This window comes from Apodemus sylvaticus, chromosome X (assembly GCF_947179515.1).
Source record: "Apodemus sylvaticus chromosome X, mApoSyl1.1, whole genome shotgun sequence".
Classification (NCBI taxonomy): domain Eukaryota; kingdom Metazoa; phylum Chordata; class Mammalia; order Rodentia; family Muridae; genus Apodemus; species Apodemus sylvaticus.
The window spans coordinates 71,781,863-71,799,762 of record NC_067495.1 but is presented as its reverse complement, the minus strand read 5'-3'; the positions used below and the strand labels follow the sequence as shown (position 1 = coordinate 71,799,762).

The 17,900-nt window shown below is 37.9% G+C and overlaps 1 protein-coding gene across 2 annotated transcripts in view; it reads right to left on the bottom strand.

Moving 5' to 3' along the window:
- Positions 1-92: 92 nt before the first annotated feature.
- Positions 93-17,900, bottom strand: part of Apool (apolipoprotein O like) — a 74,643-nt gene continuing 56,835 nt past the window's right edge. For both annotated transcript variants that reach the window (XM_052171524.1, XM_052171525.1), the window contains exons 7-9: positions 9,299-9,412; positions 8,997-9,105; positions 93-329 (exon numbers count right to left, since the gene is read on the bottom strand). In XM_052171524.1, the coding sequence (XP_052027484.1) occupies positions 241-329; positions 8,997-9,105; positions 9,299-9,412 (312 nt within the window). In that variant the 3' untranslated portion in view covers positions 93-240. The remainder of the gene's footprint in view (positions 330-8,996; positions 9,106-9,298; positions 9,413-17,900) is intronic.

Sequence of the window (17,900 nt, the reverse complement as noted above, 5' to 3'; positions counted from 1 at the left end):
AATGTACTCCTAGTAGTTCTACCTCAGTTTCCGCATCAATCACTTAATATTATTTGTGTTGCATTCATAAATTTATGATTTTAACACGTGTATCATTGACCAAACTGTTTATTTGAAAATGTCATGGAAAAATTTCAAGTCACATTCTGACAATTACCCATTCATTATGTGATCTTTCCCCATTGTTTGCAACTTGGTACACCTTGCAGTTCTTTATGCAGGCTCCTTCTGCAAAATAATTCAGCTTCTAGTGCTGTACATATCTCTATCGTCTGGATGAGACTGCCCGTGATCCATGAGCTTGGGGTCAGGTATAAACTGTGTAGTACCTATAAAGTATTAAAGTGAAAAAGAAGGTATTTATACAGCATTTAAAACCATGAAGCAAGGTAGCATTATCTAAAGCCCAGTACGAACAAGAAGGGAACTCTTCAAAATACCATAACCTTTTCAGGTTAAGATTAAGACAGAGATATGAACAACAAGAACCAAGAGTAAGTGATACCTTACAGGTCAAGGGTTACTGATAAATTTCATGTACTTGAGATTGAAAACTGATTCCTAGATTTGGCAATACGACTTGAGTTAGCTTGACAAGTTAATTATGTGCCAGAAAATATGTAGCTCAATGTACCATACATGCTTGAGATTAGGTTGATGAAATAAGCCACACTGCATACTGACCTATGCTAACCGGTTTGTGTACACTAGTGCTGTTACCACAAAGGTGAAATCATCTAATGGCACATTCATTACAATTTATCCCTGTCATTAAGCAATGCATGCCTGCATTATTCACATTTGACAGATGAGATTGATTTGACTAATATCACTCAAATGCTAAGTAGGGGAGCCAGACTGGGGCTCCCCTACTTAGCCCAATTCCTACAGAGATCTGGATTTTCTGAAAATGGAAGTATGTGATAGTAACAATATCACATACTTTCTTTTAGCATTAGGTAAGATAATGGGTTAAGTATGATGCATATACTACTTTGTGTATGATAAGTAGGCAAAGAACAGCCAAATAGTAAAAACACTTTTTTATTGTTTAGAAAAAGGAAGCTTACTTACAAAAAGTCAGGGGTTAGGCTACATTGTCTTAAGATATCAAAAACAGTCATTTAGTCAAAAATTACAGGTTAAATTTTCTAGTCTCTGTAGAGTACATATACCAATAGTTTTTATTTTAAATTTTTTTCAATGTCTGAATTATTTTTAAATGATTTTATAATTTTGTAGAGCTATACATTTTCCCCACAGAACAATTTATTTTCAGTTTTATTGTTAAAGGAGAAAATTTGAACATAATGATTTATAATGTTTAGAATATTTTCTACTTTATAAAGTGTGACACACTTACATATGGTATCAGGACCAAAGTCTTAATCAGGCCATAAACACTATCCATTATATTAATACTGTTATCCATACAACAGGAATTTTTAATCTGAGGTCCCTTCAGAGGTTTATGATAGAATTCATGATCTATCAAGTAAGGTCAAGAAAAGTCGTCTATACTTTTACTAATCTCTAAAAATGGAAATTTTACTCAGTCATAAATCTAGGTGACAAACCTCCAGAGTATTATGTTTACATTTTTATTGCCAACAGAAATCACAGGTGTTTTCATATCATCTGATAGATTATCTTAAGATATTTTCAACTGGCACTACTTGAAAATTATAGTAGATATTAAATCTATTCTAACACATATAATAATGTAATAGTATGCATTTAGTTTTTAATTAGAAAACACTCTGAAAGTGGTCTCAAAAACAGGGAAAGAAATGCGAGGAGTCTTGTGCTTGTCAGTGTTTCTCAAATGCAGCTTCACTGCCACCTGGTGGCAGCCACTGTTCAACACCATAAAAAGGGTTTCTGAACTGGCTTTTAATTCTTTGAAAATTTCTTTAAAGTTTTCTTTATTTTTATGTATTTTGTTTACTCAAATTTTTATCTTTTGAGAATTTCATACATAAGTACCACATTTACATTATTTCCACTCCTTCCCCTCTAATGCCTTCTATGTAAACCCCACTCTCAATTCATGACTTCTGTATTGTTACACACACACACACACACACACACACACACACACACACAAATTTTCTGTCTTCTTTGGGTGAAAACTGTGGCTATATAAATGCTGGCTCCTGCTGTAAGCACATCATAGCAACAGTAATAGTGTCAGGCCTTGGTGCCCATCCCCTACCCCCATGAGATGGATCCCAAGTTGGGCCTGTCACTGGACCTTTCACTCAGTTTCTTCTCCACTTTTGTCCCTGCAGTTCTTTTAAACAGGAACAATTCTAGGTCAGACATTTTGACTATGTGTTAGTAATCTCACCCCTCCACTTGAGACCAGCAGTCTTAATTAAATACCCGGGACTCCAGGGAAATCCCAGAGACTGAGCCAGCAACCAGGCAGCATATATGGGCTGATCCAAGGCCTCCAGCATACACACACACACACACACACACAAACACACACACACACACACACAATCAGAGGACTGCTTGGTATGGCCTTAGTGGGAGAAGATGCTCTTAATTTTCAAGTGACTTGATGCCCCAGGGAAGGGGGAGGGCTGGTGGGGCTAGGGAAAGCACCTTCTCGGGCGCAAGAGGGAGTGGAAATGGGATGAGGAACTGTAGAAGAGGGTACCGGGAAGGGTGAGCAATGGCTGGAATGTAAATTAAAAAGAAAGTCTGGCTTAAATAGACATGGAAATCTAAAGAGACTCGAGAAAGGCAATTACTCTTATTACATTTCAGAAATATATACATACATACATACACACACACACATACACACACAAAGTATAATCCATTATTGCTCATATGCCCATGCTTAGTGTTGACTCAAAGGGATTAAATAACTTGTCATGAGGTTTGTCCCAGGAGAAAATAGATTTTATCCTTCTCAGTTGCCACTGATTGGCTATTGCTCTCCATCTAGTGGTGGGGAGAATTTCATTTATATGCACAATGATGTATGATCATATCTACCTCCATATCTTCCCAAATACGTCCTTTCCCAAGTTATTTTTATTGTTATTATTATTATTGTTATAAATGTTATAAAAGTGCATGTTTTACTGCATGTATATCTGTGTATCACATACATGCCTGGTATTCACAAAAGCCAGAAGAGGGCATGAGATGCCATTTGGTGATGGGGAATCAAACCTGGATACATTGGAAGATTAACCAAGTGCTCCTAACTGCTGGGCCATCCTCCTTCCTTTCTTTCTTTCTTTCTTTCTTTCTTTCTTTCTTTCTTTCTTTCTTTCTTTCTTTCTTTCTTTCTTTCTTTCTTTCTTTCTTTCTTTGTATAGAGTAGAGTTTATTCAGGGAAGAGGATGGGGGTTAATGGGGTAGTGGAGGCAGAGAAAGGCAGAGAGAGGGAGAGAGTAGAGAAGTGAGGCCAGCCATGACCACATGGAGAGAGGGGGAGGAGAGAAGAGCCCAAGGAGAGGGGCAAGAGGGGAGTAAGAGAAAGAGAGAGAAAGAGAGGAAGAGAGGAAGAGCCCTTTTATTTTTGATAAAACACTATTATGTCCTGTTACTGCTGCCCATATGTGCATGTGTTTGGGGCTATCTACTGGAAAATAAGAAACCATCAGTAACCTTCATCAATATGAACGACGGATCCTAAACATATCCACTCCCCACTCCCTCACTTCACCTTCTCCTGACCCTGCTGCTATTACTTCCATCCCACTTGAGTCTTCTCTCCGTCTGGCTCCTTTAAATAATACAATCAACCCAGTTAATGCTGCCCATATAGGCATGGCTGTGGGTTTATCCACTGTGAAAAGGGCAATCTCTGGCCATTCCTCTAAGTGTATTAAGCAGAACTATTAGTATGGATATGAGAAATAATTTTATGTTTTTTGCTTTCAGATTTGTTTAACAGTTTACATAAATTTCCTAAGTCCTCTAACATCTCTACTTACTCCCTGGATTTATATTCTTGTCCACTGTCTGATTAAAGACATGCCTCACTCCAATTTCCTAGATTGGAAAGGTCCTATCTTTAGAAATCCAATCCTCTGAAATTCTTAAAATGTGGAATACTCAGAATTTTCTGTGGAACTTTTCTGATAATCTATTGAGTTCAAGGCCTAACTCAGCACTCAAGACACCTTATTATAAGGCAAGAGGACTGGCAGCAGTTCAAGGATGGTGTAGAATGCATATTAAGACTCTGTGTCATGGGATATGTAAGTTTGCCTGCATGTATCTGGTGGGGAAAGAGAGGGAGAGAGGGACAGAGACAAAGATAGAGAGACAGAGAAAGAGAGACTGAAGATTGAGACTTAACTCTAAGAGAAAACATGTGAGAACTTTTATTTTCTTTCTTGTGGAGGGCAAACAAACCTACGGTGATGGGCATCTTGCCCCAGATAATAGAACTATTCCAATACTGGGTGTGGTATTCAGCTTCAGGTCTTCTCCTAAAACCTGTGGTCATAATCACTACGTTTTCCCATGTCATACAACTTGTGATTACATGTGAAATGAAACAATGCTAAGTTCTAAGGATGAGAAAATTAACCCTCAAAACTACATTCTTCAACTGAAACCCCAACCACCAATGTTATGATGGTATTCTGAGGCCAGGGAGGGTAATCAGGATTAGATGAGGTGATGAAGGTAGAGTCCTTGTGAATGGAACTGGTACCCTATAAAGTGTCCTGACAATGTTGTTCTCTTCTTTACTATGCAAGAATACAAGATCTCAACTGGTTAAGAGACAAAAGAATGAGATCACCCTATGCTCAATTACTCTTTAGTTAGCTGTATCAATCAAGATGGTACCTAAAATACCCTTAAGGCTCTCAATTCAATTAATGTACCTTAGCCATCATGCCCAACTTAAGAAAAATGTTCTGAATACCACAGACTGTTTTGCTTTCATTTAAGAGAAGGAAAGACTGAACATAGTCAGGTTCTTATAAAGGCATTCTTCTGTGTCCTATGACTCTACCTTTATCTCCTCATCTAATTGTGATCATCTTCTTTGATTCCTGAGGTTTTGCTATTTGGTGACAGCTTTTCTTGGACTAATATTACTGCTATTACTATCTTTCTCTTTTGAGACAAGGTCTTAGTATGTATTAATTTTTTTTTCTTTTTTTTTATTCGATATATTTTTTATTTACATTTCAAATGATTTCCCCTTCTCCAGATCCCCACTCCCCAAAGTCCCATCAGCCCCCTTCCCTCCCCCTGTTTTCCCACCCAACCCTTCCCACTTCCCTGTTCTGGTATTGCCCTATACTGCTTCACTGAATCTTCCCAGAACAAGGGGCCACTCCCCGGTTCTTCTGGTACCTCATTTGATGTGTGGATTATGTTTTGGGAATTCCAGTTTTCTAGGTTAATATCCACTTATTAGTGAGTGCATACCATGATTCATCTTTTGAGTCTGGGTTACCTCACTTAGTATGATGTTCTCCAGCTCCATCCATTTGCCTAAGAATTTCAAGAATTCATTGTTTCTAATGGCTGAATAGTACTCCATTGTGTAGATATACCACATTTTTTGCATCCACTCTTCTGTTGAGGGATACCTGGGTTCTTTCCAGCATCTGGCAATTATAAATAGGGCTGCTATGAACATAGTGGAACATGTATCCTTATTACATGCTGGGGAATCTTCTGGGTATATGCCCAGGAGTGGTATAGCAGGATCTTCTGGAAGTGAGGTGCCCAGTTTTCAGAGGAACCGCCAGACTGATTGCCATAGTGGTTGTACCAATTTGCAACCCCACCAGCAGTGGAGGAGTGTTCCTCTTTCTCCACATCCTCGCCAACATCTGCTGTCTCCTGAATTTTTAATCTTAGCCATTCTGACTGGTGTAAGGCGAAATCTCAGGGTTGTTTTAATTTGCATTTCCCTAATGACTAATGAAATTGAGCATTTTTTAAAATGCTTCTCCGCCATCCGAAGTTCTTCAGGTGAAAATTCTTTGTTTAACTCTGTACCCCATTTTTTAATAGGGTTGTTTGGTTTTCTGGAGTCTAACTTCTTGAGTTCTTTATATATATTGGATATTAGCCCTCTATCTGATGTAGGGTTGGTGAAGATCTTTTCCCAATTTGTTGGTTGCCGATCTGTCCTTTTGATGGTGTCCTTTGCCTTACAGAAACTTTGTAATTGTATGAGGTCCCATTTGTCAATTCTTGATCTTAGAGCATATGCTATTGGTGATCTGTTTAGAAACTTTCCCCCTGTACCGATGTCCTCAAGGGCCTTGCCAAGTTTCTTTTCTATTAGCTTCAGAGTGTCTGGCTTTATGTGTAGGTCCTTGATCCATTTGGAGTTGAGCTTAGTACAAGGAGACAAGGATGGATCAACTCGCATTCTTCTGCATGCTGACCTCCAGTTGAACCAGCACCATTTGTTGAAAAGGCTATCTTTTTTCCATTGGATGTTTTCAGCCCCTTTGTCGAGGATCAAGTGGCCATAGGTGTGTGGGTTCATTTCTGGATCTTCAATCCTGTTCCACTGATCTGCCTGCCTGTCACTGTACCAATACCATGTAGTTTTTAACACTATTGCTCTGTAGTATTGCTTAAGGTCAGGGATACTGATACCCCCAGAATTTCTTTTGTTGCTGAGAATAGTTTTAGCTATCCTGGGTTTTTTGTTATTCCAGATGAATTTGAGGATTGCTCTTTCTAACTCTGTGAAGAATTGAGTTGGGATTTTGATGGGTATTGGCGTTGAATCTGTATATTGCTTTTGGCAAAATGGCCATTTTAACTCTATTAATCCTGCAGATCTATGAGCATGGGAGGTTTTTCCATTTTTTGAGGTCTTCTTCCATTTCCTTCTTCAGAGTCTTGAAGTTATTGTCATAAAGATCTTTCACATGTTTGGTAAGAGTCACCCCAAGATACTTTATACTGTTTGTGGCTATTGTGAAGGGGGTCATTTCCCTAATTTCTTTCTCAGCCTGCTTATCCTTTGAGTATAGGAAGGCCACTGATTTGCTTGAGTTGATTTTATAACCTGCCACTTTGCTGAAATAGTTTATCAGCTGTAGGAGTTCTCTAGTGGAGTTTTTTGGGGTCACATAGGTAGACTATCATATCATCTGCAAATAAAGATAGTTTGACTTCTTCCTTTCCAATTTGTATCCCTTTGACCTCCTTATGTTGTCTAATTGCCTGAACTAGTACCTCTAGTACTATATTGAAAAGATAAGGAGAAGCCGAGGGTGGGGGTGGGGTGGGGTGGGGGTGGGTCGCACGCCTGTAATCCCAGCACTCTGGGAGGCAGAGGCAGGTGGATTTCTGAGTTCGAGGCCAGCCTGGTCTACAGAGTGAGTTCTAGGACAGCCAGGGCTATACAGAGAAACCCTGTCTAGGAAAAAAAAAAGAAAGAAAGAAAGAAAGAAAAGATAAGGAGAAAGGGGGCAGCCCTGTCTAGTCCCTGATTTTAGTGGGATTGCTTCAAGTTTCTCTCCATTTAGTTTGATGCTGGCTACCTGTTTGCTGTATATTGCTTTTACTATGTTTACGTATGGGCTTGAATTCCTGTTCTTTCCAAGACTTTAAGCATCAAAGGATGCTGAATTTTGTCAAATGCTTTTTCATCATCCAATGAATTGACCATGTGGTTTTTTTTCTTTGAGTTTGTTTATGTATTGGATTGCATTGATGGATTTCCGTATATTGAACCAACCCTGCATCCCTGGGATAAAGCGTACTTGATCATGGTGGATGATCGTTTTGATGTGTTCTTGGATTCGGTTGGCAAGAATTTTATTGAGTATTTTTGCATCGATGTTCATAAGGGAAATTGGTCTGAAGTTCTCTTTCTTTGTTGGATCTTTGTGTGGTTTTGGTATTCTAAGCTACTCTAGGAACTCACTAAGTAAGAGCCCACACTGGCCTTCAATACACAAGCCTTCTCTTTCAGCTTCCCAACTGCTTGAATTACAGGCATGGCCACTGTGCCCTAACACCAGATGGAGATTGAGAGGGGAGTAGGAGGAAGAGGAAATTAGAGATAAACTTCTGGTTTTCAATTAGAACTATATACATTGGGAAGAGGTTAGACTGTGGCTTTAGGAAGATGATCTAGAAATACAACTGCTACTCATAAGTTCTATGATTTGAAAGAAGCTATTTAATCTGGAGTATTTCATTTTGAAGTGGGAATCATCAGCAATACATCAGAGGTGGGATTTTGTTTTGCTTTGTATTGCTGGTTGAATAACAATACTTAAGTAATCTATTATTACAGTGCATGCTTTATAAAGGTTAGATAAGAGGACCGTTTCCACCTTCCCACTTCTGAAAGCAGTGTACTTGCTTTGCAATGAGGAAGCTATGCAAATCTGAGACAGATGGCTTTATGTGACTAGACTGCTAAAGTGGTTTTAAACATTTGGCTCCATTCTTTTTGATCATGGTAGGATTTCTTTAGAAAGCATGAGTCTCACTTGGGGGTCCCACAAAGTATTGATTGCCAATACTGAATTCCTAGCAAAGTTGTAATAGTGTTACATGTACTACTTAAAGCTGCAATTTCTCCTGGTACCTGAATTTAATAAAAGCACAGATAGTAGAAACTAAGCCTGACAGGAGACTGACAGATAAATAGCATGAGAAATGGAAGCTGAGATGCTTTATGCAGGTGTGGCTCATACCTGCCAGCTGACAGAATCCTGAAAGGTACACTTTCCTCCTTCTGATAAAATAACTTACATTTATAAAGTGATATTAAATGTTTCACTCAATCATACTGACAGTACTGTACCTGCACGCATGAAGACATGGATTATAGTTATGTGGTGATTTAAAAAGAAAAATTCAAGAATCTAGGTACCTCATAAACAAAGATGAAATTCAAAGCATACATATGAGAGGAAAAAAAAAAACATTTGGAAAACCATGTAAGTTCAAAGCATCAACTATAATGCTTTAAAAATTATTTAATAAAAGTAAAACAAAATTAAAAGTTCCAAACAAACCTGAGGTGGATTCTGATTTAATCTTTGTTGCAGAGGCAATGTCTTTTGGCAAAGATACTGAATGTTTCCTGTCAGGCATTTTGGCAGGGATTTCATCAGACCTTCCTTCCTGTTTATTAAAAACATATATTTTTTTAGAGGTCAATCATTTCACTAAAAGAATGTAAGCTTATGCTATACCAAGTTACTGCGAGTCTTTTGTTGTTTGCATTTTATCTCTGACCTCTCTGAAGCATCTGTATGAGCCAGTGCTTACTCAAACAAAGCTTCAGTGACCCTCTTCTTGTTTACTTAAATTCTACCTTGGTTTCTTCCTTTGGTTCAGGGAGTGATTCGTTTTCACTGTTTTTTGTCCACAATGACTTAATGGCTTGAAAAATTTGCTGGCTTGTAGCATATGCCTTTTTCCCAGTTATCTAAAAAAGAAAAAGTGAGTCAAATAACATGTTCTTAAAAGCTAAAATAAAACCTTTTAAATTCAGATAAAGTATTTCACATGAACTTTTCAGTCACAATCAACAATAGAAATATAAATGTCTAGTTCACATAAAACAGTATTTTCAAAATCTTATATGAAAAATATATATGACTAGCTCCATGTAAGTAGCTAATAAATATATAATTTCATTCACAATATAACATCTATTTAAAAGTTTACCTGTTACTTGAACATAATTTTTATAGTGTTAGGGACAAAACTCCAGGCCATGGACACAGCACTCTGCCAGGGAACCAAACCTCAGCTCTTAGATTATTATTTTCAAATTCGGATTTTAAGCATTAGAGAGGCATTGTTACTCAAAGGCATTGTTTTATCTGTTTAAGATGAACAACACAAGGAAGGCTTTAACCTAAGTGTACATTTTGTATTAATTCCTGTATTCAAGCTTACCAACTTAGATATGAATTCATGTAGTTTCCTTCCTGCCATATGCCCAGGAGGAAAACACTTAAGAGCAACTCCCTCTCAAATTTCAAGTACTCAGTATAAGCTTATTTACTATGAATGACTTGGTATAGAGAGACCTCATTAACTTTTTTGTCTCCGAACATTTGTCTCATATCTTTCAGCATATACGAACAGTTCTCCTCCCCATTTCCTTCCATCACCAGCTCCTACCAATCGCTACTCTCCAATTTGCTTCTCTGGGTTTTAATCTCACTCCACATAAGTGACATCACTCAAAATTGGTCATTCTGTATCAAGCCATTACTGATCTGGCCAGGTAGCTTATATTAGAAGACTTCAAACTAAGTGAAATTTACATCCACAAAAATCAAAGGAGAAATATTTTGAGAATCTATATCACTGAGAAAAAATGAGGTTTTTAAGACGCTATGAGTGTTTTTTCTTAAAACTTTGTGAATATTTCTTCATTCACCAAGAAACAAAGATTTCAATTAATTTCTCAAGAGAATAATATTTGTTTTGGGTAGAAAGATAATGTTAGGAGTGATGGCATATGTCTGTGATATCCCACCGAGGATTTCCTGAGTTCCACATTAGTCTGGGTTAACTTCTACTAATAGCACTTTCCCTTTGAATATCTTCTGGTTCCTTCATATTCTTTCTCAATCCTTCCTCATGGTTACAGTATACAACTATTAAGGCTTAATAAAGAACTTTACAAGATTACAGTTTTGATAAACTTGTTTCTTAAGTAATATTTTATAAAATTCTTCAACTTATTTTTTTTATTTTACTATATACCTACACTTAAAAAGTGACATAACATGGGGCTCTACATCACTGCCCAGTATAGAAGAAAGAAAGGAAGAAAGAGCGAGGGAGGGAGGGAGGGAGGGAGGGATGGAGGGAAGGAGGGAGGGAAGGATGGGGAGAGAATGAGAGAAAGAAAGAGAAGAAGGAAAAGAAGGAAAAGAAAGAAAAGAAAGAAAAGAAAGAAAAGAAAGAAAAGAAGAAAAGAAAGAAAGAAAGAAAGAAAGAAAGAAAGAAAGAAAGAAAGAAAGAAAGAAAGAAAGAAAGGAGAGAAAGGGAAAAAGAAAGAAAGAAAAGAAAGAAAAGAAAGAAAGAAAGAAAGAAAGAAAGAAAGAAAGAAAGAAAGAAAGAAAGGAGAGAAAGGGAAAAGAAAGAAAGAAAGAAAGAAAGAAAGAAAGAAAGAAAGAAAGAAAGAAAGAAAGGAGAGAAAGGGAAAAGAAAGAAGAAAGAAAGAAAGAAAGAAAGAAAGAAAGAAAGAAAGAAAGAAAGAAAGAAAGAAAGGAGAGAAAGGGAAAAGAAAGAAAGAAAGAAAGAAAGAAAAGAAAGAAAGAAAGAAAGAAAGGAAAAAAAGAAAGAAAGAAAGAAAGAAAGAAAGGAAGGAGAAAGAAAGAAAGAAAGAAAGAAAAAAAAGAAAGAAAGAAAGAAAGAAAGAAAGAAAGAAAGAAAGAAAGAAAGGAAAAAAGAAAGAAAGAAAGAAAGAAAGAAAGAAAGAAAGAAAGAAAGAAAGAAAGAAAGAAAGAAAGAAAAAGAAAGAAAGGAAAGAAAGAAAGAAAGGAAGGAAGGAAGGAAGGAAGGAAGGAAGGAAGGAAGGAAGGAAGAAAGAAAGAAAGAAAGAAAGAAAGAAAGAAAGAAAGAAAGAAAGAAAGAAAGAAAGAAAGAAAGAAAGAAAGAATTCAGCATGGAAGCAGGTATCATCCTGAGTGAGTCAGGGACCTAGCATAACTGTCCTCTGAGAGTCTCCACCCAGCAGTCAATGGAAACAGATGCAGAGACTCACACTCAAACATTAGATGGAGCTTGGAGAGTCTTATGAAAGAGTTGAGAGGATTGAAGGCCCTGAAGAGGACAGGGATACCACAGGAAGACCAAGGGTCAACTAACCTGGATGCTTGGGGGCTCCCAGAGAACGAATCACCAACCCAAGAATATACACAGGCTGGACCTAGGCCCCATGCACATATGTAGCAGATGGAGCAGGGGCTGTCCCTGAGCCTGCTGTCTGCCTGCCTGTGGATCGCACTCCTCTAAATTAGGCCAAACCTTGCTTGCCTAGTCTCAGCAAACTGATATGTGTGGGGATGGGGTGGGGGTGGGGGTCTAGGGGAATGGTGGGGTTGAGGAGTGGGTAAGGGAGTAGTGTTAGTATAGGGGTGGGGTAATATCCAGAGGGAGGCATTCCCTTGGAATGGGGGGAGGACTTACATGAGGGGATACTGGGAGGAAAGGAAAGGCTGATATAGTGTTGTAAAGTGAATACATAAATTTAAAAATTATACAACATGGAGCCCTATACTCACCCAGTAGAGAAAAATTAAGAAGTAATAGACCATGGAACTAGGCATAAACAACTATAAAATCAGCATCCCATTTCTTATACATACAACTGAAGTTATGCACAGTTGTGGTGTTTCCTCAGAATATATTCCTAAAAGTAAAATTTCTGGATTAATAATCACACTAAATTTTGATTTAAAAAAAAATCATATTGCTCTTCAAAAACCTAGCAATGTACTTCAACAATTTACACTTCCACCAAAAGCATACTTCTGTTTTCCTACCCTTTTTACCAACAGAAGAATTATGATTCCTTTGTAAAGTCTTTATGAAGCTGGAAGGTAAAAAATGACTGCTTCCCTGAAAATTTTTAATTTGCTGAATTAATTATTGACTCTTGAAAATAAAATGTGAAACTTAAGGTATAATTAGAGCATCTATAGGCATGCATGCTCAGTTGTAGGAGTGCTTATCGAAGTTACATGAGGCACTGAGTTTGATCCCTAACTAAAAAAAAAAAAAATCACAAATTCCCCAATATTCAAATATAGATGGTCTATTAAATTGACATTTATGTAATTGCTGATAATATATCTTATTCTGTGCACTGTCTCTCAGTATACCTTTTCTACTTTTCTGACTAGTACTCATCTCTATTATTTAATTATGCTCTTAATACATTAAGGATGTTAACTTTTGTTGTATATATTATAGTTTCCTAAGTTTTTCATGTATCTTTTAACCTTTGTACAGTCTTGTACTTATTTGTGTTTTTTTTTTTTACTCATTAACTTTATATCCTGCCCACTCCCCACCTCCTGGTCACCCCCTTCCACAATCTTTCTTCCCACCCCCTCCTATTCTCCTCTGAGTTGGTGGACCCCTTCTGGGTTTACCCCACCCTGACACTTCAAGTCTCTTCAGGGCAAGGAACATATTCTCACACTGAAGCCAGATAAGATAGCCCAGCTGGAGGAACATATCCCATAGACAGGCAAAAGCCTTTGGGGTTACACCCTCTCCAGTTGTTCAGGACACTCATGAAGACCAAGCTGTACAACTGTTACATATATATGTGGGGCTTAAGTCTAGCCTGTGTATGTTCTTTGGTTGGTGGTTCAGTCTCTGAGACCCCAAGGGTCCGGGTTAGTTGACTGTATTGGTCTTCCTGTGGAGTTCCTATCCCCTTCGATGCCAGCAAACCTTGTCCCCTACTCTTCAAAAAGAGTCCCCAAGCTCCATCCACTATTTGGTTGTGGGTGTCTGTATCCATCTGAGACAGCTGCTGGGTTTAGCCTTTCAAAGGACAACATGCTCCTGTCTGCAAACATAACAGAGGATCAGTGTTAGAAACTGGTGTTTCCCCATGGGATGGGTCTCAAGTTGGGCTGGTTATTGGTTGCCCATTCCCTCAACCTCTGTTCCATCCATTGTGCCTGCATTTCTTATAGACAGGATACATTTGGGGTTGAGAATTTTGATGGTGGATTGGTGTCCCAATCACTGCACTGGGGTTCCTGCCTGGCTACAGGAGGTGGCCTCTTCATGTTCCATATCCCCAATGCTGTGAGTCACAGCCAAGGTCACCCCCATTGATCCTTGGGTGCCTCCCTTATCCCAGGTCTCTGTCTCATCCTGGAGATGCCTCCACCTCTGCACCCTGGTCAGTTCCAGATTTCCATTTATTGTCATGGCCATCTTTATATAGTCAAATGCATCATTTTTCCTCTGATGGGTTCAAGATTGTGGTCCACTTAACATCTAATTTATTTCAAAATAATAAAAAAAAAACTCTCTTTTTCCTCTTACATTTTAAATAGCATTTAATTTTATAAGTAGATCTTTATTCCAGCTAGAATTTATTTATACTTGGTACCTTGTAAAGCTCTTTAGTATCCTCCCACATTTTTTTTAAGTTTTCCTTTGCATACTAATATGAAGTACAACCATTATCATAGAGCAATTGTTAATCACGTGTATATGATATGCATTTAACAGAATTTGAGGGCATTTTCTCTTATCTTTTGATCTATTTTATTATCTGTGCTGTAGCTTAAAATAGTGACCAATACATGGTAGGTGGACAAAAACAAACAAAAAAGGGAGTGTTGAATGAACTTCACATTCACTACCTACACCTAAGACTTCTGAAAGAATTAAAATTCTAGATTTTGGAATGCCTGCCACCAGCCAATAATCTTTTCATCTCAAAACAGTCTATCTCTGTAAATATGTTAAAGGTTTTTCCAAGGTCCATTCACACAAAATTGAGATCAGGTAGCTGATTTCACTTATCTCAGTGTCTGCTGGTCGCATCTATGTTATAACAAATACTTTATAGCTAGATAACATTCATTGCATTTTTATACCACTATTTCTTTAAAGTCATGTACTAATGGTCACTGACTATTTTTTCCAATTTGTGATATTATGAATACTGCTACAATGGTAAAAATATCATGAATACCTTAATTTCCTTTAAGTATAAACTATTATAAAAGAAAAGAGAAATGATTTTAAAAGGGTGGAAGAAATAAAGGAAATACTAGTCAAAGGGAATGAACATTCAACTATAAGATGAAGCAATTGAGGGAGCCTAGTGTACAGGATAAGCACTAACAGATGTGCTAGTTTGATTTACTTATAACAGAATTAGTGAGGCTCTAAGTTTATATATACACATATGTATTTATCTCTGTGTGTGTATGTGTATGTCTGTGTGTGTATGTCTGTGTGTGTGTATTACACACACATGCTTTGAACGTTCCATGGGCTTATTCCTAGATGTATAACAGTATACAAAGATAGGCTACTTGGTTAATATTTATATACATTAGTGATAAAATGCTATAAGGAAAATTACTTAAAAAAAGAATAGACTCATATTAAGTATTTCATTATTCTGCAATTATCAGTTTGTTTTTGGAAATCTGTCAGCTCTCTTCTTCTTTAAAAAATACTTATAAGCAGCGGCAGTGGTGGCAGTGGCAGCTGGTCCAGAGGAAGGGCTATCAGCAGTGGAAGCAAGGTGACAGGGGACCTTTGCTAGGGCCTTAGCCTGCCAGGCTTTTGCCTAGACTCAGGGCCTGAGCAGCTAGGCTAGCCTTGTGTGCACCAACCGGGTTGGGAGATCGTCTGCCCAGCAGAGTGATCAACACGCAGAAAAGGTCCCGCAGCATAGACCATCAGCACTCACTGAAGGAGCAAATGAGCACCTCCTGGTTCACACAGACAACCTGGGGCAAGGCACACTAGGGCTGCCAGGGCACTCAAGAGGAGGACAGCACATTAGCAATCTGTAACTGGGGAAACCCAGCCATCCAGTGTTGCAGAAATAGCCATATAGCCTCACAGGAGGCACAAATACCAGCCAGAGACAAGACCAACTAACATCAGAAATAACAAGTTGGCAAAGGGCAAACACAGGAACCCTACTGTCAGAAACCTAGGCAATATGGCAGCATCTGAACCAAACTCTCCAACATCAGGAAGTCCTGATTACACAAACACACCAGAAAAACTGGATTTAAAAACACTGTTCATGATGCTGCTAGAAGAACACAAAAAGGACATAAATGAATCTCTTAACCCAGGTATCCCTCAACAGAAGAGTGGATGCAAAAAAATGTGGTATATCTACACAATGGAGTACTATTCAGCCATTAGAAACAATGAATTCATGAAATTCTTAGGCAAATGGATGGAGCTAGAGAACATCATACTAAGTGAGGTAACCCAGACTAAAAAGGTGAACTCGAATCCCCAAAACATAATCCACACATCAAATGAGGTACAAGAAGAAAGGAGGAGTGGCCCCTTGTTCTGGAAAGACTCAGTGAAGCAGTATTCGGCAAAACCAGAACGGGGAAGTGGGAAGGGGTGGGTGGGAGGACAGGGGAAGAGGAAGGGGCTTATGGGACTTTCGGGAAGTGGGGGGCTAGAAAAGGTGAAATCATTTGAAATGTAAATAAAAAATTATATCGAATAAAAAAAAGAAAGAAAAATAGAAATACAGGGGAACATGAATAAGCTAGAAACCCATATAATGGAAACACAAAAATCACTTAAAGAAATGCAGGAGAATAAGGCTCAAGAGATAGAAGCCAATAAAGAAGAAACACAAAAAAAAAAAAAAAAAAAAAAAAAACCTTAAAGAAATGCAGGAGAAAATGAGTCAAACAGCAGAAGTCATGAAAGAGGAAACACAAAAATCTCTTAAAGAATTACAGGAAAACACAAACAAGCAAGTGAAGGAGGTAAGCAAAACCATCCAGGATCTAAAATCAGTAGAAACAACTAAGAAATCACAAAGGGAGACAACTTTGGAGACAGAAAACCTTGAGAAGAAATCAGGGGCCATAGATGCAAATATCAACAACAGAATACAAGAAATGGAAGAAAGAATATCAGATGCCGAAGATACCATAGAAACCATTGACTCAACAGTCAAAGAAAATGCTAAATGCAAAAAGCTTGTATCCCAGAACATCCAGGAAATCCAGGACACAATGAGAAGACCAAACCTAAGGATTATAGGTATAGATGAGAGTGAATTTTTTCTTTTTTTTTAAAATATTTTTATTTTCTATATTCTCTGTTTACATTCCAAATGATTTCCCCTTTCCCAGATCTCCCCTCCCCATATGTCCCATAAATCTTCTTCTCTCCATCCATTCTCCAATCACCTCCCTCCTTTTTTTCTCTGTCCTTATATTCCCCTCCAATGCTAGATCAATCCATTACAGGATCAGAACCTTCTCCATATTTCTTCATGGGAGTTATTTGTTATGCAGTTTATGCCTTGGGTATTCAGGGCTTCTGGGCTAATTAATATCCACTTATCAGACAGCTGAAAGGGCCAGCAAATATCTTCAACAAAATTATGGAAAAAAACTTTCCCAACTTAAAGAGAGAGATGCCCATGAATATACAAGAAGCCTACAGAACTCCAAACAGACTGGACCTGAGCAGAAATACCTCTCGTCACATAATAATCAAAACCCCAAATGTACAAAACAAAGAAAGAATATAAAAGGCAGTAAGAGAAGGGAAACGACACCCTGAAAAAAGCAAGACAGTAACATTCCTTCATCAAACCCAAAAGAAGATAACAACTCAAATATAAAAATAACATTGAAAATGACAGGAAGTAATAATCACTATTCCTTAATATCTCTTAATGTCAATGGACTCAACTCCCCAATAAAAAGACATAGACTAACAGACTGGATAAGGAAACAGGACCCTACATTTTGCTGCATACAGGAAACACACCTCAATGTCAAAGACAAACACTACCTTAGAGTAAAAGGCTGGAAGACAATTTTACAAGCAAATGGTCTCAGGAAATGAGCCTGAGTAGCCATACTAATATCAGATAAAATTGACTTTCAATCTAAAGTCATCAAAAGAGACACAGAAGGACACTTCTTGCTGGTCAAAGGAAAAATCCACCAAGAAGAACTTTCAATTCTGAACATCTATGCACCAAATGCAAGGGCACCCTCATTTGTAAAAGAAACTTTACTAAAGCTCAAAGCACACATTGCACCTAACACAATAATTGTGGGTGACTTCAACACTGCAATATTCCTCAATGGACTGATCAGGAAAACAGAAAACAAACAGGGACACAATAAAACTAATTGAAGCTCTGGACTTATTGGACTTGACTGATATTTATAGATCAC